Here is a 27,405-nt window from a genome sequence, read left to right as displayed (position 1 = left end):
GATATTGGGCAAACCTAAAAAAAGGGGCAGTCATTTGTGAAGCATTTTCCAGAACCAATTATGATGGAGGACGATGTTGGGGTGGCGGGCCTTGCTCTGGTTCTCAAAGACTCTGACAGCAGTCATTACACAAGCGAGCTGCTAACCTGTAAGCAAATGTGTCAACTTACGAACAATCAAGTAACTCCCGATCTGTGCTGGATATCGGCCGAGGGCTGGCCACTGGCCAGCTGAGGGAGTTGCACAATGCTTTCCCTGGAGGGGAGTTGTTGGATGGGAGGGATTTTCCAGCTCGTGACTTGGATGAACCCAGAGTTATTTCCCTATTGAGCAGCCCCAGCCTGAGAGGCACCAGCAGCCTCGGCTGAGGATGGCTGGGACAGAGCGGGGAATGCGCCGGCCTAGCCTGCGGTGTGGCCCTCAGACATGTTAGTCTGGGCCCTACACAGCAGCCCAGGAGGGCTCCTTGGAAACCCAGCAGCTAAGGCTGTAGGGGGCTGGTTTCCAGGGAAACAGGGCATCCTCTACCTAGCAGGGAGACGGGGCCGGAGCCTAAAGAAAGGCCAGAGCAGCAAGGGAGGGGACCCCAGCCCTTGGAGTTGAAGGGCCCAGGGTGGGGGACGCCATTTGGGAAGAGGGCAGGAAGGGGGATTTGGCACAGGCCCCTGCTGCCTGGTCTCAATTTACTTGTGAGGAGCCTCCTAATAGCCGGGTGAGAGCCGTGCACGCTTTCCTGAGAGCCTGCTAAGTGTTTATGGAATGATTTGTGAGGAGAAGTTTCTTTGGAAGCAGCTTGGGGAAGGTATGTTATTAAGAGCTCTCTCTCCAAGTTCCCCTTGGCCCGCTTTCCCCCAGGCCCCCGGGGTCTGGGCAGCCCATGGTCACAGCAGCTGTTTGCTATTTTGCAGGCCGTGGGGCCAGGGAGTGTACTGGGGCTGGGGGAGGACAGGGAAGTGGGGCAATTTCCTCCTCCCCGAGGTGGCGTCATGCAGCAGAGGAGTGCCGGGGCCAGAGCCCGGAGCCCACCTCTGAGGCAGGCACTCCCGCCCCTGGGAAAGTGCGGCTCTGTCACAGGGCTGAGGAGGAGGAAGGTCATGGGCCCAAAGGCAGCCGAGAGGCCATGGATGGAGGGGACTGAAGTGTGGCCATTAGCTACAGGTAACATGGAGGTTGCTGGGGCGTGACATGGACACGCCAAAAAGATGGGGAGGGGCAAATGACCCAATGACGTATTTGCCTTCTCTGCAGACTGGGGGGGGTCCCAGGCCCTAGGATGGTCTGGCTCTTCTTGGTGTCCCCATCGTCATTGGCCATCAGGGCTGGCCCAGAGCTGGGGCTCAGCTTAATGAGTGGTGGGCCTTTACCCAGCCAACCGTCCTAGGCAGGCAAAGGCCCAGTGAGGGCGCTCAGCCAGCCCTGGAAGTAAAGTTCACTGTGACTCCTGGTCTGGGAAGGCCAAGACTATCTACTAACTGTCCCATCAGCAGAGATCCGCCCAGCCCGGCCTGCACAGAACAGCCTCTTGACCTCAGGAGCTGGCAGCCGGCTACACAGGTCCACCAGGGAAGACCAGTGACCGGTCGCTTCTGATTCTGTGAGGCCCCTGTCAGGACTTGTGGGGTGTCATGAGTTTTATCCCCACTTTTATCTGCACAACAGCCCTGGGGAGGGGGAGGGGGAAATTGGGCTTTTTACCTCCCCAGTTTTGTAGCTGAGAAAAACTGAAGCCCAGAGACTCTGACCCCTCTTGCTGAGGCCATACAGTGAGTACCTGCCCAGGTCGGGATCATACTCAGGTGTTCAGGACCGAAGGTGTGTTCTGGCCCATGACCCACACACACCAGCCGAAGACGCTCACCCCTGTGGTCTCACTTGGCACGTGGAACTGTCACTGTCTGTGATGTCCCTCTGTGTGTCTGTCTCCCCACTCACCTGGGAGATCCCTGAGGACAGGGGTCAGGTTGGCTTCATCCTGCTTCCTTAGGTGTCAGTCCTGGGCCTGGCATGGAGGAGATGGATGGATGGACAGATGGACAGATAAATTCTAGGTCACAGTTTGAAAGACAGTATATGAGCAAATTAACAAAGCTAGTGTGGCAGGGGTCTTGGAGAGTGGCCTGCTGGGGTGAAAGGGTATGTGTTTGGGGCAGTGGGTCTCAACAGATGCCAAGTACCAAACCAAAGGACTGTACTGGAAATCTGTGAGAGTGATTTTTTGATGTCACAGTGATTGGGGATCTCCCCTGGCATTTTGCGAGTGGGGACATTTGAAAGTCTTGTGGGACATATGTGTGAATGATTTGAAAGTTTTGTGGGACACTTGTGTGAATGAAAAGCCTGTTTGTAATCACCTGTGCCTTGAACCTAACTCTGTTTTATGTATAAACACGAAGTATTTTTTACATGATTTTAATACACTGAATTTTCCAGAAATACAACTACCTTGTACATTGAGGGAAGACTGTCCTTTATTCAGAACATTGTTAAGACTGGTTTACCATTTTGGAAAAATTACTAAGTGTTGACGGCAACACTTCCCATGACGTTTGAGTGACCTGGCCCAGTCTGTATGCACAGCAGTTGCAATCACAGTGAGGCCACCCATAGATCCTTCTGTTATGTCTTCATAGGGTAGCCAGGCCTGGGCGCGAGAACAGTGAGATAGGTATTTTTATTATAAATCACTTTCCACTTATTTCATTTCAGTTTTATTCAGTAGTGTGCTGGAGCCAAGTCACACGAGAGCGGATGGGGGTGCGTTTCTTCCCCGTTCTGCATTCAGTGTCATCATGTTGGTAGTCTGAAATCAGCCTTCGTGGAAGCATTCACACCACAGAAACTGGCAAAAAATACAGGTCTACCTTGGAGATGTTGTGGGTTCGGTTTCAGACCACCACAATAAAGCAAATATTGCAATAAAGCAAGTCACACAGATTTTTTGGCTTCCAGGTGCATATAACAGTTATGTTTACACTATACTGTAGTCTGTTAAGTGTGCAACAGCATTATGTCTAAAAAAATAATGTACTTACCTTAATTAAAAAATACTTTATTGCTAAAATATGCTAACCATCATCTGAGCCTTCAGTGAGTCATAATCTTGCCAGTGGGGAGTTTGAAATACCGTGAGAATTACCAAAACGTGACACAGAGACATGAAGTGAGCCAATGCTGTGGGGAAAATGCTCGACGCCGGGCTGCCACCAACCTTCAGTTTGTAAAAAACACAGTATCTGCGAAGCGCAATAAAACATGGCATGCCTGTATGAATCAAGTTTATTTTTCCCTTCAGAGATTTGATTGTTTAACATTTACCAGCTCACCACTGGTTATACTGGCTTTTTCATGGTGTGTGGAGGCTGGCTCTATTATCCGTGGAGACCGGTTCATACTATTGTTTCAGCATAATAAAGGGGGCATTGGGCCCCATGGGAGGGAGACCCACAGAGGGAGGGGAAGGCCTGCAGACGGTTGTTGGTTGTAGGTAAGGACCTCCTGCCTGTGGTAGGTGAGGAGCAGGCTCCTGGGCGCTTTGAATCCTTGTGAGGAGGCCTGTGAGGGGGTGTCAGGCAGCACCAGAAGGTTCTGCTCCCTCTTCCCCCTCCTGGAGGGCAGGATGCAGCCCCCACTTCCTCCCTCTGGGGGGTTGAGTCTTCCATCAAGTCTTCCCTGGTGAGCTGCAGCCCGCTCCCCAGGGCTCCGCGCTTACCTGATGGTAACAATGCACAGCTTTTGAGCTCCTGCTCTAATTCAAGCCCTGTGCCAAGTGCCTGTCATGTGTTACTTCCTGGTCTTCTGCCGTCTCCACCTCCAGTGAGAGGTCACATTATTTTCCCCATTTTTCAGATAAGACCAGCTCAGAGAGCGGATAGGACTTGCCCAAGGTCACCCAGCTAGCAAGTGGTGGAGCCAGGACCACAAGCCAGGCTGTCTGACTTCCAGCCCGGCTCTTAACCCCACACATGAACTTTCAAAGGGAAGATGGTATCGGTTCAAATCTCCTCCCTTTGATGAGGCCAATGGGTAGGTCCGAGCTGGAAGGGACCAGAGAAATGACCTAATCCTATGATTCTCAACAGTTCATAAATCCAACCCCCACCCCGACAGACACCAGCTTCCCTATCAGAGAATCTGCTCCCACCGTGAGCGAAGCAGAGGACCCCTGTTTCTAGACGGGATGTTTCTGCTGGTCTGTTTCTCGTGTAGGTAGGGTCGGGCTGAATAATGGTGATTTCAGCGGTGTCATTGAGAGCCAGTGTTATTGCTATGGCTTTAAAACACAAACAGAAAAAGAATCTATTAGTCACTGAATAGTGTAATAAGCCTGTTGAGTAATCAGCCTGCCGGCCATGGTACCTGCAAACCACAAGGATGATAAATGAAATAACACAGCCAGATTCTTGGACACTTGAGGGTGGGTGTGGGGCCTGTGGGCAGGGAGGTCACAGGCCTTATTCTGGAAACTGCTTCCTACCAATGGACTGAGGACTCCCTGCTCGATTTCAACTTCCCATTTTGCAGATGGGGAAACTGAGGCCTAGAAAGGAGGAATGGTTTACTCACGGTCATCCATCGAGTTCAGGACAGAGTCAGGGCTGGGAGCCAGTTCTCACTGGCTGTCCACAGTCTGGGAGGACAGCAAGTGCTTACAAGCTGTGGCTGGGGTCACGTGGGGCGAGCTGTATCCACCTCTGATCTGCTTTACTCCTCCTGGCTCACTTCAGAACCCCTTCTCCTCCCCTTTTCAGATAAGGCTGCCAAGCTTTCCAGAGGGACTTGGGGACAGGGTGTGGCTTCCGGAATGTCCAGACTTGGGGATGGGCTGGAGAGAGACCAGGATTCGTGTCTCCTTTCCCCTTCTTCAGGCTTGTCCACTTGCAGCTGTGTGGGTGGATCCAGACGCTCTGGGCTTTGCTAAATGGGCAGAGACACTAATGATTTGCCCTAAGTCCAATCAGAAACAGCCTTTTGGAAGAAATAAAGACTGGGAAGGAGGTGGCCAGAGCTCTGACTTCTGAGCACTCTAGATACTAGCTGCTGGAGTGAGCCAGTCATTTCCTTTGTCCAGACCTCAGTTTTCCTCTTCCGTAAAATGAGTGGGGGGATGCCCATCAATTCAATGACTCTTTACGGAGTGCCCATCATCAAAGTTCACACTTTAGTGCCCAACTGCATTCTAGGTGCTGAGCTAATTGCTGTCCATGCCTTCTTGCATTTTGATCTCACAACCACCTTACAGCTAGGTTTTATATTTCTTATTTTAATGACAAGATAACTGGGGCTTAGAGAGTTTTAAAAGCTTATCCAGGATCCCACAACAGATCCAGGATCCACACCCAGGGGCCCGTGGGAGGAACCGAAGCTACATTCTGAAGCTTAGGCTGGAGTATGGTGTCTGCTGGAGCAGGGAACTCAAGTCCAACCGTGGAGATGTCAACAATTAGAGGATACTGCTTCACACTGGACACTGAGCCCAGTCCTGGGGCCCAGCCACTCTGAATTTCAGAGGAGGTCCCCTGGCTGCCTCCATCATGACAGCACTGGTAGGCTGCTGGGGGGCCCATCAGCAGAGTTGGAGAGACACAGGGCTGTTTCAGTGCCCAACCCCTCTGGCTGACTCCCTGAGTAGCAAGCATGGATGCTGGGAGGGGAGCTGAGTTCTAACAATGACCCCAATTACAAGGCCAGCCACCAGAAATGAGCCGGGTATTTTATAGACATTTGCTGATATGACCCCCCCAACAGTCCTGTGAAGTAGGGGTTATTAGCCTCATACGATGGATTAAGAGATTGAGATCCAGAGAGGTGAAGTGACTAGTTCAACCAGGGTCTCTCTGCCCACAACCCATGGATTTCCACTGTCCCAAGCACCAGTCTCTATTTGTTGCAGGATGCTGCACAAGTCATGACACGTCCCTGAGCCTCGGGTTCCATGAGATGAGAAAATTCATTCCTGCCCTTGTTCAAAAGTGTTGGAAGATTTCAGTGAGCTCAAGGATGGAGATTGCTTTGAAGTTCTGCCCATGACTGACATTTTGCTATTATGTGATTTCAGGGGTTTTGGTGACTCTGTAGCCTAAAAGAATCATCTCCTCTGGCCTGCCCCCTGCCTAAAATTCTATCCTGAGTGCTGCTTCCCCAGCGTCTGACTTTGTCCCCAGTAAGTCCTCTAGAAGAGAGGGTTGGTTTGGGTGGGATTATCTACCATTATCAGACACTAAGGCCTTTACAACATTGTTACATGGTTGGGTCAAGTTCAGTGGTTTCCAGGAAGGTAGATGGTCTGGGACAGATGAGCAGTTCCTCCGGACCTGGGTGAAGTCCTGTCTAGAAACTCAGCCCCGTCGTCTTGTAGGCAAATATACCACCACCCGTGGAGGGCAGACTTGGCCAAATGATTCTACAGCCACAACGGCTTTGAGTCTGGTGACCCAGGTCTGGGAGTCAGAGAGGTGGGCTCTGGGAGGCCCAGCTGTGTGGCATCTAAACAGACATGAAACATTTAGGGAGGACTGAGAGCCCCATTGGGTGGCCAGAAGCTGCCCAGAGAGGGTGTGGCCAGCACAGAGATGAGAAGCCAATGTGGATCCTGCCCAGAATGGACAGACAGAGTCAGGCTAAAAGCAGGATTTGATGGGAGGGATGTCACAGTCAGTACCTGCAGTATTTTAGTTTGTAGAGGTGATGGAGTTTCTGAGGCAATGTCATCTCCAGCAGTGAGCTTCTGGGCCAGGGCGATGTCATCTGGGATGTGGGACTGGAGTATCCTTTCCAAGTGGGGACTCACTAGCTCCTGTGGGCCTCAATACCTGCTATGTTTGGTAGAAACTGTGGCTTATTTGGAGAGTTTGGGCCTCTGGATTATAAATCCCTCAACACTCCCAGGCCAATGGCAAGAAGACCACAGTCACCAGAATGGTGTGCAGCTGCCCCGGCAGGTTTTTGTTTTGGGTGGAAGTTTAGGTTCACACGAGTCCTGTATCAGGAGCAGCTGCCTGGCCTGTGGGACCACCAGGGTTAAGGGGTCCTAGGGGAGTATGCGCCCTTGGTATGGCCTCCAGCCACGACAAGATGGGGACAAGATTGAAAATTTATAAAGATAGGTTAAGACCTGGGTCAAGACAGAGACTCATTTAGGAGTTTATTTGCTAGATTGGAATCTTAAAAGAAGTTGTTTGAGGAGACCGTTCTGTCTCTCAGTTAAACCAGCTATCTGGGCCCTTTCGGGAACATCAATGTTCTCTTGACTGCCTCTTCCAAGGGCCAAGCATTGTGTATTTTGAGAAGTGAAAACGTGTGTCTTGGTCACTACCAGTAAGTCTGTAACTTGGAAGGGAATAGGAGAGTCCTGACAAGGCCCGTAGTGTCATCTCAGTGTATCTGGAGACCTGTGTGATTTTGATTTATATTGTGGGTATCTTTGAGGCAAGAGATTCCCAGAGCTCTTGATCTTGAAGCGGACAATTTCTAGGTAATGGCCCGAGAGTTTATAATAAATGTGAAGATGACATCATTTGTTGGCCAGAGCACCCAGTGCTAAGACCACTGGCTGCCTGAAGTCTGGCCTAGTGTGTTGTTTCTTGGGGCCCATCCTTTATTAAGGACATTCAGGCTAAAGGGTGGAAAGCAGTGGATTCCACTGGGCTTGTCATGCACACCAGCTGACAGTGCCCATTCTCCTGTCCCAAGGGGCTTCCCATGTAGCTGAGGGATCTAGGGGAGGGGTGAGCTCCTCCAGCACCATGATATCTGGCAAGGAACTGAGGACAGGAAAAGCCACCCCTTCCTGCAGGTGGAATATGCCAGAGGGCCCAGGTGTGGCTCCATCCCATCCTAAGGAGGCCTTGGCAGCTGTGCCGAGCGTGCAGGGTGGTTTCCATGATCCAAATGGGAATGGGTGTCTGTTGCCACACTACCAGGAAAAAGACTGCATTTTCAATGATTGAGCCCCAACAAGTTGCAAATCTCAAAAACAGTGGTAAACAATTCTTTACGTGCCCCACTCTCCCTGCCCTGGGTCATCTATCCAGAGGGAGTGCCCCTCAGAGTGATCATCAGCACCTCCCTCCTCTCTGCTCTCCCTCTGCTCTCAGTGTCCTTTCTGGGTGGCTTTTTTTTTTTTAATTCTCATTTTGGACTGCTTATAGATTCACAGGAAATTAAATAATTTTGAAAAAAAGAGTAATAAAATGAGAGGAATCACCTACCTGCTTTGGATTCATATACCTCCAATAATCAAGACTGTGTGCTATTGACAAAAGGGCAGACACACAGATCAATGGCACTGAATAGAGTCCTCAAATAGACCCTCATAACTGTAGCCACTTGATTCTCTAAAAAAACAAAAAAACTCTTTAGCAGGGAGGGTAGAGCTCACGCACGAGGTCCTGGGCGCAATCCCCAGTGCCCCCATTAAAATAAATAAATATATGACCTAATTCCCCCTCAACAAAAACTAAAAGTATATTTAAAAAAGATAAAATTTAAAAAACCTCTTTATTTTGAAATAATTGTAGCTCTACAGGAAGTTGTGAAGATTCTGTATCCCCTTTACCCGATTTCCACCGATGGTTACACCTTAGATCATTTTAATACAACAGCAAATCCAGACACTGACCCTGATGTAATGCGTGTGTGTAGTTCTCTGTCATCTCGTCCTATGTGGAGATTCATGTCACCACAACCACAATCAAGCTACAGAATTGTTCCATCTCCACAAAGATCTCCATCATGCTGCCCCTTAGAGCCTCACCGCCCTGCCTGCCCACGTACCGGCCCTTTGCATCTGCTGCCTCGCTCTCCCCCTTCTCCTTGATCCCCTCACAGTCCCCACCCTTCTGGACACCTGTCTGCTCCTCTTGGTCCCACCTGTGTCACCAGATTCCTTCCATCCAGTCCCACCATCCCTAACTCCTGGCAACCACCAGTCTATTCTCCATCCTTGTCATTTTATCATTTCAAGAATGTTGCGTAAATGAAATCAAACAGTGCGGGAACTTTTGAGATTGGTTTTTTACACTCACTGTAATCCTGAGATCCATCTGGGTTACTATGCATCACTAGTTCCTCCCTTTATCATTCAGTGTTGTTCCGTAGTCTTTTCTGTGTTCAGCCCTCTCTCAGTATTCCCAGAACTTTTCTTCTTTTCCTTGCCTCTGAGCCAGTGATTCCCACCTGTTTCCTCCTCATTGGAGCCATGAGTATGGAGTGGGTGTCCACATCCTTGAGCCTGCAGGTACCTGGTGGGAATGAGAGCCACTGCATCTTTCTCCTTCAGCCTTGGAGTCAAGCGTCCAGAAGCCACACCAACCAGCCTGTGGCCCTCTTGATGGCTTCTTGTGGTTCGACTTCCATGTTGTTGTTATATTGCACTCCTGCTCTTCTCTCCCCTTTTACCGAAGACTATTCAGACTGTGCCCATCTATCATCCTGGCCTGGTGTCCCCCGAGCCTCAGGGTGAGGGTGTAAATGCTCCCCTGAGGGCTCAGACTGGGCAGCCTGGTCCTGCTGGGTGTTAGGCCAGGAGGCACAGACGGGATTCCTGCCATCAAAGGAAAGGTCCCTGCTGGGACCTAGGCCTGGATGCCAAGGAGAGACAGATTTCAGGGGAAGTGCCCCTGTTTTGCCCCGACCACCTGTGCCAGAATCTGCTGATGGAGGGGTGGGCCGGGAGGTATCCCTCGCTCTGCTGACGCCCTGGGTGATTGTGAGCCGTGAGCCATCTCACTCTCTGGACCTCATCTTCTCTCAGGTATAGTAAGGTTTGGACCCCATGATCTTAGGCCCCACAGCTGTGACATTCTCAGGGTGCCCAGTGACCACCCTCCACCAACAAAAAAAAAAGTCCTGTTTCCCTACTGCCCTCAGAGTAGAGTTCAAGGTTATCATGGCAGTCAAGGCCCTGCATGGACTGACCGCCAGGGACTCTGTAACCCCAGTTCTCACTACTTCCTGCCTTCTCCTTTTAGCCTCTAGCCATATGGAACCAGCTGTCATTCCCCTGACTCTTGGGCACCCTTCCCTTGCTGATCTACTGCCCTCAACTCCCAAAGCAAATGTTACTTCCTTTTGGAAGCCCTTCCTGACTTCCTCCACACCCCCTGCTTCTGTTCTCATCTGGTAACTTCTTCTGTGTCTGTCCCTGCTCTTGGCTGGCCACTCCTAGCTTGGTGTGTGAGGACCAGAGAAGAGTGACACAGGCCTCTAGTGTCCAGCACAGAGCCAGACACAACTCAGACCCTCACAGAAGGGGATGGAACACTGGCCACCTCCGGCCCAGTAGGATGATGCTGCCTCTTCCTCTTCCCTCCTCCTCCTCTCCCGCCCCTCTTCCCTCCTCCCTCCTCCCCACCTCTTCCTCCCTTCCTCCTCCTTCTCTTTTGGCTCCCTGGGTTGTCCTGCCTGGGGCAAGTGAACTCACAGTGTGATGTGGCTTGGCCAAGCCCAGAGCTTTCCTTTGAATGCAATGAAAACCAAACAACGCATTGCTCATTGTTGTTAGAAAAGTCCATAGGATGGAAAAGCTTCCTCTTTACCACTTCCCACCCACCCCCCACCTCGTACCATCAACTGGATTTTCCTATTCCTCAGAGCCCAAGCTCTCAGGGCATGTAGAATTCTCAAGCCTTAGAATCATAGGATAATGGAAGCTTAGACTAATGTAATGCTAGAATTCTACAACTGTTGAATCAGAAAGCCACACTAATGATATCTTACTATAACATTACATTAAAGCCAGAGATTCCTTTCATAACATGGAATCTTTGCATATGGAATCCTAGAATCCCTGGCAAATTGGTGCCAAAAACATCAGGTTGGACCTGAGTTCACCTCCTGCAGTATCCATGTGCCGTGGAATGAATATTTGTGTAAACTCCATGTATTGAAGCCCTAATCCCCACTGTGATGGTACTTGGAGGTAGGGCCTTGAGGAGGTAATTGGTGATGCAGGTGGAGCCCCCTTGCTGGGATTAGTGCCCTGATAAGAAGAGACAGGAGAGAGAGGATTTCTCTCTACCATGTGAGGACACGAAAAGAAACCATCCATCTGCAAACCAAGAAGAGCACCCTCAGCAGACACTGTCAGCCAGCACCTTGATCTTGGACTTCCCAGCCTCCAGAACTGTGAGAAATAAACATTTGTGGTTTAAGAAACTATGAAAACCCTCTGTCCAAGGTCACACAGCAAGCAGAAGTAGGGAAGGCTGTGGCCCTCCCAGTCAGGGCCGCTGCCCTAGACAAGACCCCAACGTCCTCAGTCCTCTGGTGACAGACAGACCTGAGTCTGACTCCAGTTCTGAGGATGCCACACCATGCGATCCTGGACAAAGCCCTCAGCTTCTCTGACCTCCAGTTTCACAGCAGCAAGGGAATGATAATTGTAGGTGAACAGTCAACTGATGAGTAGCTTGAGTCTTATGTTCTAGGCTTTCTCCCGATGTGAAAAAGGGGCTTGAACAGTGCCGGACTCTCTGGAGAGCTCTGGTAACCTGACAGGATTCAGAGGTGAGGGCAGGAAAACCAGGTGACCGGGACAAAGCTGGGCCAAGACCATAAGCCACACTGAGGACCTTGATCTCAGAGGATCTTGATCTCAGGCCCACCAGGGAAGGGGCAGATAACACATCTGGTTAAGTCTTTCTCGAGTGTCTGCCCCCACCCCACATACCCTCCCTGGCAATAAACCTGGGACACTTGTGTAACTGTCTGAGCCTCAGTTTCCTGTCTGTAGAGCACAGGCAGTAACACTGTTGGTTCAGCACCCAGCCCCCCCCCCCCCCCCCGGCTCCTGGGCGTGCTCTCCGAGGCTCAGTTTACTCATCTAGGACTTAGACCCCAGGCCTGCTGTTTCCTGGCGTGTAGGACTAAAATATATTCACTTTTTAACTAAAGCATAGTGTGGGCCAAAGGCATCCGTACACATTAAAGACAAATAATAGTATTGACTGTGCATTGGAAGGGACCGTCCTGGTCACCTGGTCGTTGTCACATGTGCCTCCTCACAGGTCAGGTATTCATGCGGTCATTTCAGCTGCCTCTCAGAGAGGTTGAGTGTCTCCTTTCAGGTCACACAGTAAGGAATTGGTCCAGAGGTTTCTCTACCCCAGCTGTTCTGTCTTCTTGGGCCTTTTTTCTTTTTCTGTTTTACTCCAATGGATGTCATTTGGCTTCACAACCTCTGACTTATGTACTCACTGTGGGAGAGGGGGTTGAGGCAGGGGGGCCTCCTTTCAGGACTTCAGAGTCAACTGAATCTCCTGTGCCCTTGGTGGGAGGTCCCGAGGAGTCTGCCCTGTCAGCATGTGGGCAAAGTCCAGCCCCCTCCAGACAGGCAGGGATGTAGGGGTGGTAACTTGGGGGCTGGGTTGGGATCAAGTTGTCCTGAATGGAAACAAACTCCAACCCCAAACCAAACCCAAACAGAGATTCCAGGAGGAACTGGGTGTCCCCAGCTGCCCCAGGCTAGGCTGGGACAGGGAAGGAGGGGTCAGACATGAACTCAGGGCTCCAGGTTCCCCAAGGGGCATGAGATTCCCAGGCCTGTGCTGAGCGGCCCTCCCTCAGAGACCCAGGCAGATGGAATTTCTATTCCCTGAGCCAGCAGCCAGCTGGTGGAGGAGCGTGGCTCCAGGCCTGTGTTTTCGTCTGCCTGACAGACATCCACAGAGGGCTTGCTCTCTTCCAGCGGCCACCAGAGAATGAGGCAGGTGAGGAGACCAGTCCAGCGCCAAAGTTTCCAGAGTAGCAACGTGAAGGCCGTGGGCACGCTAAACTGATGGTAGCTGGCCTTCGTGGGGCCCTTAGCACCTCCTAGAGCACTGGATTAGACACTAGTAATGTTCAGCTGGGGATCCTGGGCCAGCAGTCTGTGCTCACATTTGGATGTGTGTCTGACTTCCAAGGGAAATGGCAGCTGAAGGTAAACCAGGCCCTAACACTCATGAGGGGAGGCAAGGGGCACCTCAGGCTGATCTTCACCAAGCAGGCAGGTCCTTTATTTAAAGTCAGTGGGACCCTGGTGTAGGAGGAAAGTCATGGGGGGAACTAGCAAATGCTGAGTGCCTGTCGTTCACTAGACCCTGGGCCAGCCCCTATTAAAATGCATCCTCAGGGTTAGTCCTGACCACTGCCCTGAGAGGTAAGGCTGATTAGCGCTGCCACTCCGCAGAGGAGAGAATGGAGTCTCAGAGAGGTGATCAGACTGCCAGGGGGTACAGTAGTGAGTGGGGAAGGCTAGTGGGGGAGTGGGGGGTTCCCCCATTCCAGGCAGCCAGGGCTTCAGCTCTCTGCTCTTTTCAGCGGGAACACCAGCCTGGAGAGGGCTCGGCTGTGGCCCGGTGAGCTAGCGGTAGAGCTTTGGAATGTGTCTGTTTTTTTTTTTTTTTCCTTATCCTACTTTGGATTTCCTCTGTGCCTAGGTTTTTCTTAAAATGTGTCGTGTATACTCCTTTTATATCATTGTGAACTTATTTCCTCCTCTTAGTTCGATTAATCTTTGATTTTTGCTGGTAGGTAGACACCCTCTTGGGTGAGCAGAGAAGCCTGAGAACTCCCCCTGGGTCACACTGAGGGTGGGGCCCTGGTAGCCATGGTTACCCATCTGCAATCCTGACTCCTGATTGGGGCAGTATGGACACGTGACCCGGGCTGGCCCAATCACATGCTCTCTTGCTGAATTGGGGGTTTGGGGTTCAGAGTCAGCCCTGGCCTTCAGTCTCCCAATATGGCCAATGTTAAGGGACACATGAAAGGAATCCTGAGGGGTCTGTCCTCCCCTATGAGTTCAGGAAGGCTCTGCAGAGAGTCAGTGATAAGAAGCACCCTGGCCCTCCCCCCTCAACTCCTGGCTGTTTTTCTAATTCTCAGGAGACCAAGGCTGGCCCTCACCCCTCCCAGGGATTCCATGGAACACCATGTCCTTAGGGTGAATAAGTCTTTTGGCCTAAGGTCACCTGAAAGTCTTAACAGAACAGCTCAGAACAGCTGATTTATTGCAACTTAAAACTAAGAGAACTGCTTAATCCAACTAGGCCTTGTCTCTGAGTTCAGGGCTGCGGCACCCACACTCAGCTTTGTCCATAGTTCTAAGATCTCCCCTCTCCAAAGGGGCATTATCTGCCCTCCTTACAAATAAAACCCTCCTTTTTTTCTTGCTGCTGCTCTCCCTTTAGGGACATGTATTCTACACACACACACACACACACACACACACACACACACACCTGTCTCCACTGCCTTATGCCTATCACTTTGCCTTTCCACCCAGATGTATCCTCTTCCTACCCTCACCTGGTGGTCCCCACTCTTCCTGGAGGGCCCCAGACTCAATACCACCTCCCACTCCTGTCCCAATCTACCTTGAAATTCTCTGTCCAGACCAAGTAGCACCTGTGCAGCTAGGGTGGTGGGAGAGCCATGGGTTGGAGGCAGGAGGCCTGAGGTCTAGCCCCCCATCTGCTGTGGACCCACGTGTGACCTTGAGGGGCAGTCTCTGCCCTCTCTGGGCCTCTGCCCTGGCACAGATATAAGTCAGTTCTGGATAACTCTGCCTTTAAGGTTGCAGAGTGAAGGTGTAGGGTCTTCCAAAGGGTGGGCTCTAAGCCCAGTATGACTGGTGTCCTTATAAGAAGAGGAGACACAAACAGACACACGGTAGAAGGCCATGTGACAAAAGGGGCAGAGATTGTAGAGCTGCAGCTGCAAGCCAAGAAATGCCAAGGGTTGCTAGCTACCACTAGAAGCCAGAAAGACGTAAGGAAACCTTCTTCCCTAAAACTTGCAGAGAGAGTGCAGCTCTCCATGATCTTGGATTTGGACTTCTAGCCTCCAGAACAGTGAGAGAATAAATTGCCATTTTAAGCCCCTCAGTTGTGGTGCTTGGTTATTGCGGCCCTAGGAAACTCATACAGGGTCTTTCAACCAACTCTGCCAACTTCGCTCAGCTGTCCTCCCAGCCAGAGGTCTCTTTGTGAAGGAGGAAGGGGACCATGTCCCTCCCAAGCTCACAACTCTTCTAAGACTCCCCAGTGCCCTGGCATCCACCACCTTTCCTAACTGTTCCCACCAACTTCCTGGGTGCCCTCTCCCACTGCTCCCTGCCTCCTTCTTTCTGTTTCAGCAACACAGAATAATTGTTCCAGTTTTCTTTTTCATGTCTTTGCTCATGTGGTGCCAGAAAACACACCTCTTCATCCAGTTCACTTCTATTCATGCTTTTAAAGCCTGTCTTCGACAATCATCTCTTCCAGGAATAATAGCAAGCATTTATTGACTCTTGCTGTGGGTCAGGCAATATGCTAAGTGCTTTATATGAGTTGCATTATCCTCACACTAGCTCCAGGAGGGAGATGTCCTCATCTTCATTTTACAGGTGGGGAGACCCAAGCCCCAGATAGGCCTCCATGAGCTTCCCACAGTCGTGAGAGGCACAGGCCCACGTGGCAGAAGCCATGCTCTGCCACTTCCCTGTGACGCCACCACCACTGCCTGGGGTGCCCTCACCTCCCCCAGACACATCTGCTCCTCCAGGCCTCCAGCCGCTGCATGCTTCAGGGTAACAAATGTTGCTGTAACAAGAGGTGAAATCAAACGCTGGTCAAATAGTTTTCCAGGGCCATTTCATGCAAGATAGTTCCTCCAAGGCATCTATCTTCCTCACCATGTGGGGTTAGAACACTTGGAGCGGGGAGAAGGGCAGAGAAGCCAGACCCCAACCTGGTTCTCACAAATAAACAAGACACAAGCGACATCACGGCCAGCGGTGGCTGCAGCATAAATCAGGACTTTTATGGGGCAAGTGGCCTGTCAAGGCCCAGACTGCCTGCCTGGCCTCTGAAAGAGGCCAGTGGACACTTTTGTGATCAAACCGGGACCACTCACTAATATGCCCACCCAGCGTCCCCTATCAGGCCCTCAGCCCCACCTGGCAGCTCCCCTCCCCCTAGGCCCACCGAGGGCCAGCTGCCAGCCTACACACCCATCCGCTGATTTTCTCACTCATTCATTCTGTGCTTGTTCACTCTGTACTAGGTGTGTAGTAAGCAATCAAGAGAAAATTTCTTGAATGAATGAATTTTCTCACTTCTTTCCACCTTTTCTCCCACCTCCCTCCTACTGCCTCTGTAGCACTGAGGCCACTCCAAGATGCAAAGCCCAAGGTGGTGCCAGAGAGGCTGAGTCTGGGTCCCACGCCATGCCCTTGATACAGGAGGGATGGGTTGAGGGGAGAGGCACCAGACAGGCTCCTTCCAAGACTCAGTTCAGGAAAGGAGTTCCTCCAGGCAGGAAGGGAGCCTGCAGGTGGGCAGCAGAACAACATATGCTCCCTCTGACCCTTTGACACACCCGTGCTGCCTGCACCTCTGAGCGGGACCCCTCCTATTTGTGCCCATTTGTGCCTCACTGTCCTCCCGCGGGTTCTAGGAATTAGTTCCCTTTCTCCCAAGGGCTCAAGGCTTGCTGATCAGTCCAGCGGTTCCCTTACGTAGCCCACCACCATTTCACTCGTCTGGACCCTGCATTTGGCAGTCAGGTGTTCCATGAATGGCGGTTGTTAATGCCTCCATTTTCAATCGCAATAGTCCTCATGGCTTTTTTTTTTTTTTCATTATCACATCATGTAAATATTTTACTGTTTTAAAGTACCCAAAACATAAAAGTTACCATTAGTGACATTTATTCCATTCACAGTGTGGTGTAACCGTCACCACTACCTAGTTCCAGGACATTTTCATCACAACACTCCCAAAGGGAGCCCCGCGCCTGTGAAGCAGTCACTCCCCATTTCCCGTTTCCCTTTCCCCCAGCCCCCGGCAACCACTCATCTCCTCAGAGGTTTTAACAAAGATTCTATTATAGACAAGGTAGGACACGTTATCCCCGACTCACTGATGAGGAAACCGAGGGAGTCACACACACACACACACACACACACACACACACACACACACAGACACACACACACACACACCCCAGCTGGTATGGGCTCCACCCCCCACTCTCCACAGAGCAGAGCCTTCAGGGTGTCATGTGCCCCTGGGGGTGCTTGGAGGCTGAAGTAGATCTCCCCTCAGGGGACTCTTCGCTTCTTTCCTTGTAGGTGAGAAGTGAGAGAAAATTCAAGGCTCAGTCCTGGTCACCCAGTAAATTTAGTCTCTTAATTGACAGACTGAGAAGGCCTCCGGTGATGGTGCGGGAAAGGTGGCGGGGAGGGTGCACCTCTGTTGATTTTGGCTTCAGAGCCCAAGTTCACACAGTTCTCTGGGCTGACCCCTGGGGTCTGATTAACAACCACACCCACTCCCACTCACACCTCTAGGCTTTCGCAGACAATGTTTCTTCTATGTGGACCTCTTTTTCTCCCTCCAACCTCTCCAGATTGTGGGTCCTTCATCCTTCAAAACCCATTCAGTGTCCCCTCTGCCATGGGTTAGGGCAGTGGTCTCAGGGCGGGATAATCAGCACCCGAATCAGGGAGTGGAGCCTGGGCATTTGGGCAGCTCTGAAGCTGTGCATATGAGTCTGACTTGCAGCCTGAGAAGCCTGGTTAAGTGGCCCCTTCTCTCTTCTTCCCCAGCGGAGCTCCTTCCTCTTCATTTGGGGAACGTCTGTTCAGGGACCTGTTCCGCCTACTGCCCTGAGAGCTCCTTGAGACGACAGTCAGCCAAGTATCCTGGTTAAGAGCTCTAGACTTTTTTTTAACAGCTTTATTGACATATAATTCATATACCACACAATTCACCCGTTTAAAGTGCACAATGATTTTTGGCATATGGCATTATTCATTTTTTAAATTGCTGTAAAATATATATAACATCAAATTTGTCATTTTAACCATTGTTGTGTGTGCAGTTCAGTGACATTAATTACATCTGCAGAGTTGTGCAACCATAATAGCCCAGGACTTGGGTTTTGGGTAGACCTGAATTCTGTCCTAGTTCTTTCACTCTGCAGTTGTGTAAGCTCCACTCCGAGGCCCTGCTTACCCATCTGGAAATTGGAGACCCTAGGGGCCACCTCGCAGAGGCATTGTGAAGATTAAATGAAACAATGAAGGTCAAATGCCTTGCAGACTGTGGAAACTATGTGTATCCCTGTGTGGACCCCTGCTGTGTGGCTTCAGGCAAGTCCCTGGCCATCTCTGGCCTCAGCTTCTGGCTTTAACAAGGCAGGGTTTGGATTGGGTAAGCCCAAGGGCCTGGGAGCGCTTCCCAGTGCTTACTGAAACTGCCCCATCAGAAGCTGTGCCTTCACTATGGTGGTAGCCCTGGGGCCCAAGCCCCTTTCTCTGAGAATTTCCTCCATATGCCAGGGATCTTGGCAGCTATGGTAGACCATGTGACGTGGCCATAGCTGACTGGATCTGGGAAGACATGTGGCTGGCGTGCTACTGTAGTGGAACTGGGAAGTGAAGTGAGCAAGTGCATGGGGGCCTTAAGCCTGGCTGATGGTGGGGAGGCTAGTGTGGTAGTCAGGCCAGACCTGGTTGGAACTGGTGGCAGGGCGAGATCCTGTTGTTCCAGGCCAAAGAGTTGGAACTTTATCCCGGGAGAAGTGGGAGGCCCATCACTCTTGGGGTGTTAAAACCAGTCTGGGCCCCGTAGTGCTGAATTGGACGGGGGCCTTGGCAGAGGGGAGAAGGAACAGAACAGGATCTCCAGGCTGTGTGGCTTTGTGCCAGCCCAGGCCCCCTGCAGAGCCTCAATTTCCCTTTCTGGAAGTAGGGTTGCACCAAGGGATGCCCTGACATGGGGTGTGAGAGCAGAGCTGAAGCAGGCAGGGCTGGGAGGAGGGCCAAACTAGAAACTCTCCCTCATTGGAGCCATTCGTGTTCATTCAGGCAAAGCTGGCTCCTGGGAACAAGTAGGATGTGGCTCCAGGTTTGCAGATGGCATCCCCCGGACAAGACAGGGGGCCTGAAACCCAGGGTCGCCAAGGGCAGCCTAGGGGCTGTGCCCCTCCAGGCTAAGGTCTTGTGCCAGGTCCAGCAGGAGCTTCTGTGTCTTTAGAGCTGCAGAAAACACCCCAGACTCAGAGCCATGTGGGCAGACTTCCTGTGCTGCCCACCCTGAGAGCCAGGAGCCCCTGTGGCTCCAGAAGGCAGCACTGTGCTGGCTGTGTGCTGGGTGAGACCTGGCCCACCCACTCCGAGAGTCGGACGCCCGGCCTGCCCAATAAGCCACGTTGGCCCCAACGTAGGACGATAGAGTCACTAGGAACGGACTCTGCTCCTGGTGCCTACATTTGCTCACTATGAGTTGAGGCAGTGACAACCTTTTTGGGTTTCCATGTCCATGTCTATAAACTGGGAGTAAAACTCCTATGACCTAGTAGGGCTGTCGAGAGGCTCAAATGAGATGATGTTTGCATCCTACTCAGCAGCGGGCCTGGCGTGGTCTGTGCTCTCAAATTGGAGCCATCACTCCAGCACCCAGGCTGCGCCTCTGGAATCTGGGTGTGGAGAAGACAGTGGCTGGGAGCAAGGAGGGGCTGGAGAAGTAGAGGGTGCCCAGAAGTCACAGGAGAAAGAACTCCTGTTCCGGTTGAGGGATCCCTTCACTCCTGAACCCCTTCTTGTTTCAGCTCCAGGCCACCTGCGCTTCCCTACCACACCCACTCCTGCAGGGCAGGAGGCTGTCTGGCCCTGCTCACAGCAGCCACCAGACACCTCTGGGCAGGGAGATGACCTCAGGCTTCATCACCTGCCCACTGTGTGATCTTGGGCCTCTGTTTCTCTCCTGGTGAAATAGGGCAAATGCCATCTGCCTCATTCCGATGGAAATGAACTCAGGTGAAGTGATGGGGTGAAAGGCATGTGCACAGGTAAGGGACTGGGGTCTGAGAGCTAGAAGATACCCCAGTGTAGGCCTCAGACGCCACCTCTGTGTAGACGAGGACATTGAGCCACTGAGGGGACAACGATGGGCCACTGCCACAAAGTGACCAGACAAGGCTGGGGCCAGACACTGAGCTCAGCCCCCAGCAGACCTTCCCTACCCTTCGCGGCCACCTGGAGACAAGCACAGTGTGGCCACCAACGCATTCAGTGCCTCCCCTTTCAGAAGTGTCTGCTGGAAACCACCCAGGATTGCATGGTGTGGCAGCCAGTGATCTCTAGGACCAAGGAGGGGAGGAAGGTCCTCCATGAGGGAGCCGGGCCTGATGGGAGGCAGGCAGCAGCTGCAGAGGCCCCCTTTCTCCTTCCCACTAGTCAGGCACTGCCCAGGGATGATGAACTTGGCGACTCCCCAAGTTCCCCCAGTCAAATGCTGGAGGGACCTTGCTCCGCTCCAGCCGCCCACACCCAGCTCTGGAGGCCCTTTCCCAGGAACACTTGGGCTGCAGGTGAGGTGAAGGGGTGGGGTGGAGGGAGTTTCCACCACCAGGCAGCCTACCCTGGAACCCTCCATCATATGCGCCTGAGACTTAGGTTTCTCGGTCTTCTCAACTGCCACACAGAGGGTGAGTCAGGGCTTTGCGGGACAAGGAATGATAGTCTGAAACCCATTAACAAAGAATCTTCAGTCCGAGGGAGACTCAGACCAGAGGGACGCGGCACCTGCAGGAGAATGTGGGAGGGGAGGTAAAGAGTGATTGAGAGCCCAGGGCAGGAGGCGTCTCTCAACCCCAGAGCTCCCCTCCCCTCCCAGACCACACGCTCCTTCCCAGGTTGGATGGGAACCAGTGCATGTTTGTGTAACTGTGTGTGTCTGTGTAACTGTGTGTGTCTGTGTGACCGTGGTATCCACGTGTGTCTGTGTGTGTAATCAACGTACTTGCCTCATAGGGTTGTTATGAGGCTTACACAAGTTAACACTTGTAAAAGGCTGGGTGCAGTGCCTGGCACTTCCTAAATTCTCTGTAAATATTAGTAGCTCTGATGAAGTGGAAAGGTTAAGAGCTCAGCTCTGGAGTCATGCTGCCTGGGTCACTAGGTATCAGCTACAGTCAGCGCCGTGGATTGCTGTTGGCTGTGTCCACCTGTGTTTGGTCCTCAGAGGCAGCATTTGTATATGCTTTGGTCAGCTCCCTCCCCATCTCCTGTCAGCAGCAAGCCTTTGTCCCTTGAGGCATTCTGCTCTCATCAGACAGGAACCTCTTGCTTTACAGGGAACTGGCTCTAGCCTCCTGCTGCCCAAATGCACCTGTGTCCATTTCCACTTCCCAGTCTCTTCCCATGGATCCCATCCCAGGGGTCCCTGTTTGTTCTTCCTTCCTGCAGGCCCCTTCTCCACCTGGCATCTCCCCTTTTTGTCCTTATCCCCTTCCATTCCCAGGGAAACACATTCCATTTGCTCCCCAGCCTTCCACTAAGCAGCACACTGCCACCCCTGCCCTCTTACCCCCTCGCCTCCCTCTACCCTAAGCCTCAGGCCTAGCCACCTGCTTCCTTCTCCTCATTCTAACATTTTCCCTTTCTGGAAGAAAGGCCCCTTGGAGGGAGCAGGAGCAGGAGCAGTGGGTGGTGGAGAAGGGGGCACAGTGGGGTGGATGGAAAGGGCTCACACCAATATGTTTTGGTGGTGGTTTTTTCCCTTTTCAACCTCTAAGACAGTATTCCTTACTGTAGACTTGGGGACAGGAGGCAATACCCCAACCGAGATGGGCCACTGAGGCACCAGGCCCGTAAGGGGTCCTGGACTTGGGAGGTCAGGGTTTCAGGCTGCTCTTGGGGTGAACTTGGGCTTGGCTTTCCTCCTTTCTAGGCCTCAGCAACTCGAGGATTTGGACAGCCTGAGCCCAAAGATCCTCCCAGCCCTAACACAGAAGAGCCAGGGTGTGTGAGAGGCAAATCTGCACTCCGGGCTCTTCTCTGCCACCTGCTAGCTGGGGGCTTTGGGAGACTCCCAGCCTCTGTCTCCTCGGTTTCCCTGTCTGTACAATGAGCCGGCTGGCCTTGGCCATCCAAGGGCCTCTGTGGTTCCTGTCCATTGTTTTGAATGTCTCCTGGGATGGGAATCTTGATTTCTTTCTTTGATGAGGGAGGCCATCCAAGAGGTGGGGGCAAGAGTGTGATATGGGAAGTGGGGAGGGAGGAGGCAGAGAGGGCTGGACTCTGGGGCCTGGAGATGAGGCCCTGAAAGTAGGCCCCCAGCCCAAGACACTTCAGAGAGAGTGACCCCTCCAGTGGAGCTTACAGAGTCCCCCTATAACTATTGTCCCAGAATTCCTGTGAGCTGGCTGGCCAAGGGCCCCATTTCACAGGTAGGAAGACCAAGGCCTGAAGGCAGGAGGGGATCTGCCCAGAGTCACCCAGCTGGTCAGTGGCTGAGGTGGAATTTGGCAGGATGAGGTTGGAAGGGACTCATAGAAACTCCATGGCTTCACACCCCTTGTCATCTGCCATAGGGGCCCATCCTCCACAGGATGGTGATTGAGGCCTGCTCCTCATGGTGCAGGAAGGGAAACTGAAGCCCAGAACAGTGCAGGGCCATGCACTCTCCCCACTGACTTTGGTTGCAGTGACCATGACAGTCTACAAAGCCCAAAAGTCTCCACTAGCAGCCTTGCTTGCTGTCTAAAATCCCGCATCAGAGCCCCCATATTTCGGTAAAGCATGTGTCCTGAGGCCCACGCACTGAGAGGGGCAAAAAGACAAGAATTATAGGCATGTGGTATCCTCAGACTCCCAGAACAGCCAAGAAAGAAGGGAGCCCATGGACCAGTGAGGGACAAGGGGTCCAGAAGGGGAGAGGCACTTGCCCCCAGAGGGTTGGGCTATGTCAGGCAGCCAACCCAGGCCCTGCTTCCCCAGCTGGAGCAGCCCCTTCTTCTGCCACTGCCCCAGGCCCCAACTTATGTGTATGGTTTTAGACGTAGGAGGGCCTGGAGTGGCAGGGACAGTAGGTGGGGGCTGGGAACATCTCAGCCGACCTGGGTCACCCTTCCAGAGGGTGCTGTGGGCCGCAGCGGATTAATGGTGCAGAGGCCACTCATTTCCTCTGGAGACAGGCCACACCACACAGCCCCCCATTGTTGACTGCCCTTATCTCGGGAAGTTCCGCTTGCCCCATCCGGAGGAGGAGGCAGCTGGGCCCCCACACCCCTGGCCTCACCTTTCTTTGCTTCTTGGAGGTTGGAAGGCTTGGCAGGGCTGGGATCTTGCAGGTTTGATTCGTGTCGCCCCGGAGCCCCCCTTCCCCCCAGGAAGTCTGGACTTTACCTGAGGGCCAGGGGCACCATGGAGGGTGGAGCATGGCGGGGCTGGGGTCTCAGCTGGGTTTCAGAAGGGGAGTCCTAGGGGGGGTCAAGGATGACCTGGGAGGGGTGAGGCCTGAGGTCGAGAGGGTGGGAGGCAGTGAGGGGAGGGAGCCAACCGCACTCAGGGATGCTATTGGGATAGGCCAGTGCAGGGTGCCGTATTCCTCTGCCTCAAAAGGCCCCTGGAGGACTGCACACAGCCTCTGTCCATACTGGCCCCTCTGGCTGAGTGCCATTCTCAAGATGCTCACACCAACTTTAAGATGCAGCCAGGTGAGGAAGGGGGAGACAGTGATAGAGTGCGTGCCTAGCATGCACAAGGTCCTGGGTTCAATCCTCAGTAGCTCCATTAAAAAAATAAATAAACCTAATTACCTCCCCCTAGTATAAAAAATAAATAAATAAATAAAAATTAAAAAGAAAAAAAAGATGCAGCGCGAGTACCACTTAACTCCTCCAGGAAGCCTCCCCTGATCCCAGAGAGTCGGGGTACCCCACCCAGGGTCGGTATCCCTTAGCCCCTGGGCTTCACCCCATGCCCCCATCAGAGCCCTGGGTACCCTGTGTAGATGCGGGTCTGCCCCACAACTCGACTGGATACGTTCTGATGGTGGAGACTCCCATGTCGCCAGGACTTGCTCCACTCCTGCCCTCTCCAGCCCGGCAAGGAGTTGGAGTCACTAAAGCTTTCCATCCCAGCCCGCTCCCTGCCACGTCTCCCCCCCACCGCCACAGGCACTCTGGGACCCCTCCCCACAGATCTGCCTCTCCCATCAGCCCGCCTGCCCTCTCACCACCACACTTCTGTCAAGTATGCCCCTCCACCTGAAATGCCCTCTCCGCATCTTCCCCTGGCAAAATCCCAGCCACTTACTAAAGCCTGCTCTGCTGCCACCCCTCCCTGGAGTCCCTCTGTGCCCACCACTGATGCAGAGACTTTACCAAATGCCTCTCTCCCTTTCTGCTCAGAGCAGCTCCATTCAACACATAGTTGAATAAAAAGGGTCGATGGCTAAAAATAAAGTTTAAAACAAATGGATTTGTCCATTCTAATCCTTAACATATGAAGACACTGCTCAGCTGATATTTTATAAGTCTGGAAAACGGTGGACTTTCATTTCAATGGAGGCTTTTCCAAGAAGTGAGTTAATGGAGGTAATTTAGGCAGTGCGAGAGTGTGATAAGCAGTGATATTTGGGGACAAAAGATTCTAGCCAGGACTCTACATCCTACCTTGAAGGCAGCTTTCATAAAGGGCTGTCTTTCCAAAGGCCCTCACTCTTGTCACACAATCCACCAACACCTAGAACGGGACACTTAGGAGTGTGGAAATCTTAGGAGGAATCAGGGAGTCCTGGCATGGCCACCTCTGCCTCCAAGAGGTACAGCATCTAAGAGCCAAAAGACTTCACTTAGCTCTTGGCCGCAGGACCCAGGGGTGCTGCTGGCAGAAGAGGGCACTGAGGGATGACCTGGTGGCCATGGACAAGTCCTCCCCACGCTTCTTTTCCCTCTCTTCCCTCCCCTCTGTCCTCTCCTCTTCTCTTGTCAGGTCCCCCACTCTGCACCTGCTCTTCTGGCTGCCCATCCTCACTGGTTACAGGATGCTGCCTGGAACCACCACTTTCCCAATCTGCCATGGGAACCAGCTGACACCAGCCCCCTCTCCCCCTCCCTCAGCTCCTCCTCTACAGACAGCCAGCTTCTCTCAGGCCAGCTCAGGGGTGGGGGAAGAGGGGAAGAGGGGAAGCTTCCCAGACACCCCTCATCTTCCCCCCAATACACACACACTGAGGCTCAGACAAGCTGGTTGTGTGGGTGCTGGTACCCAACAGGTGCTCAGTAAATGCCTTCTCTTGCCACCGCTCCTGTCACCATAGCACAGGGAGCTGGAGCACGCACTGGATCAGGACAGCAGCTTTGCTACTCTAAGCCTCTGTTTCCTCATCTGCAAATGATGAAAATCTTAACCTCCCAATGGGAAAGCTAATTGAGATAATGTGCATGAAATTGCCTTCCAGCCTCCTGGGAGTTAGACAAATGTCATTAACATAATAAAGATCATTAAGAGTAAATAAATGATGCAAGGAAAGGCTCGGCATGTAGCTACTGAGATATTAAAAAATAAGTCCGGGTTGAAGGTTGGGTTGGGTGGAGTGGGAGTGGGCCGGGTGTCTGGGAAGCTTCCGGGAGAAGCCACGATCTGGGCAGAGACATGCAGTTGGGGTAACCGAGACACGGGCAGATGAAACCCTCCAACCCTCAACAGTGGGTGACGGCTTCCAGGCATTAGCTTCTGTCATCTTCCACCCCCACCAACCCAACAGCCCCAGGACAGGCAGCCCCAGGCAGAGTGAGGACGGCATCCTCCTGGGATGGGATGTGTAGAAGATGGAGGCGGAAGGAAGCCCCTTCAGACTGGAGCAAGCCTGTGCCTAGGCTGCCTGGAGAAAGGTGGTCAGGTGTTATTTGACAGCTCAAAAACGCTTTCATCTTTATTGCCTCATCCTCCTCCTCTCCTCCATCACAGCCCTGCAGGTCAGCTACCTTTAGACTCATTTTACAGATGAGGAAAGTATGGCTCTGAGAGCTTGTGTTCTTCATTCAAGATCACCAGCTGATGATGGGTGGTCCCCTGTCTTACAACCCAGCTCAAAGTTAACCAGTGTCCAAGCCATTGCCCCAAGTCCTGCCTGAGGTCACCCCATACACAGGAACAATGTTGTTTGTTTGTGGGTTGGGGGACCTCCCACTGCTCCTGGGAAGATTCAAGGCAAAAGAACCCGGCCCCTGGGAGTGGATTTAAGTGGCTTCTCATTTCCTGGGCTGGGTCCTCAACATGCATGTCTGATTTGGAGTTCTGGGTGCAGCCTGCAAGTGCCTGGATTGGGTGTCTTCATCCCCGAGACTCTGCCTTGAGGGGTCTGGGCAGGAGGCGAGCCTGGGCCAAGGCAGTGACTGCATATGGGCCATGGGGAGGTGATCTCAGTCATGGGGTGGCAGGACCACCCCTCCTTCCTGCCTCTCCTTCCCTCGGGGAGCAGGTGGGGGAAGAGAGGAGTGGCTGGAGGCAACATGACCCCCAGATGCCCAGGCCTGGAACACAGTGATCTGGAGCTAACCTGATAGTGAGGGCAGAACCCCAGTCTGCTCCTGGTTCTGGCAGCCTGAAGGTTAGGCCTCACGGCTCCATCTGCATCTTTGGTGGAGGGCAGTGGTGGCTGTTAAACCACACGTAGCCAAGCGCGTTATCTGAAAGGCAGGAGGTCAGTCCTGGAGGAGACGGTGTGCTGGGTGGCTCTCAGGGGAGTGACATTTGTTATCCTCTCCCAATAGCACCTCTCCCACAGAGGAGAGAACTGGGCTCACCCAGCATCAACTCAGGGGTGAAGCAGGGTTTTGAGGCAAGTCAGAGCTCTGTCCTTAGCCCCTCAGCTGGCCTGTGTGCCTAAGACCCCTTGCCTGGGTTTGCCCTACTTCATGGGATGCCCTCATGACCTCCTGTGTGGATTGGTAGGACAGCAGCAGCCTCTGCAGGGCTCTGGGCCTGACCCTTCCCCAGCCTCTCCCTTCCAGGCTCCAGGAAGTCTGGAGCCTTGCAGACACACAGGAAGTTGCCTACCCTGGGATGGCCAGCTGGAGAGGCCTGGGCCCACCAGGGCCTCTGTAGGCTGAGACACTGCGAAGATTGAAGCCCTCAATACCAAGCTGTCATGTGCCAGGGCCCAGGCAGAGCCAGGAGTAACCATGGTGGTCACCTGGGTCAGCAGAGAAGAAAGGGTCCCAGAGAGGGCCGTGTCTTGCCCAAGGACACACAGTGAATTTTAGGACACACAGTGGACAACTCTGTAAAGGATATAGCTTTCACATCTGTCCTCGCTCCCACTCTCCACAGCGATGGTGATCCCCATTTTACAGAGAGAACCGAGGGTGAGAGACAGGCAGTAATTTGCCCAAAGACACAGAAAGATACAGACTGCGTGTGAACCCAGCTCTGTCTCACTCTGTATTCCGAAGTTTTTCCCACTTCCCAGTCTCTCACTCAGTGACTGCAGATCAATTGGCAAACTTTTCCCCAGCACTTAGCCTGGCAGAGAGGACCCAGAGAGGAAATGGCCACGCTTTCCACTCTCAAGGGATTCCTTATCTGAAGTGGCCAGGAATAAGTGCATGTGAAGGAGAACAATAAGAGGGAGGAGGGGTAGG

The 27,405-nt window shown here is 52.7% G+C and overlaps 1 protein-coding gene and 1 long non-coding RNA gene across 8 annotated transcripts in view; one reads left to right on the top strand and one right to left on the bottom strand.

The window, feature by feature from the left end:
- Nucleotides 1-3,258: 3,258 nt before the first annotated feature.
- LOC106729228 overlaps nucleotides 3,259-27,405 on the bottom strand; it is a 51,738-nt gene continuing 27,591 nt past the window's right edge. For 6 of the 7 annotated variants that reach the window (XM_032489428.1, XM_032489434.1, XM_032489430.1 and 3 more), the window contains exons 4-5: nucleotides 4,142-4,270; nucleotides 3,259-3,709 (exon numbers count right to left, since the gene is read on the bottom strand). In XM_032489428.1, the coding sequence (XP_032345319.1) occupies nucleotides 3,387-3,709; nucleotides 4,142-4,270 (452 nt within the window). In that variant the 3' untranslated portion in view covers nucleotides 3,259-3,386. Of the gene's footprint in view, nucleotides 3,710-4,141; nucleotides 4,271-20,436; nucleotides 20,558-27,405 lie in introns of those variants that run through there. The other variant, XM_032489435.1, reaches the window with a different exon arrangement.
- The window catches only part of LOC116666481, a 20,754-nt gene continuing 13,715 nt past the window's right edge, over nucleotides 20,367-27,405 (top strand). The window contains exon 1 of the long non-coding RNA XR_004323365.1: nucleotides 20,367-20,460. This is a non-coding gene — a long non-coding RNA (uncharacterized LOC116666481). The remainder of the gene's footprint in view (nucleotides 20,461-27,405) is intronic.

The sequence above is a fragment of the Camelus ferus genome, chromosome 10 (assembly GCF_009834535.1).
Source record: "Camelus ferus isolate YT-003-E chromosome 10, BCGSAC_Cfer_1.0, whole genome shotgun sequence".
Taxonomy (NCBI): Eukaryota; Metazoa; Chordata; class Mammalia; order Artiodactyla; family Camelidae; genus Camelus; species Camelus ferus.
The sequence above is the reverse complement of the archived record's forward strand: the minus strand, read 5'-3'. Positions and strand labels throughout refer to the sequence as shown.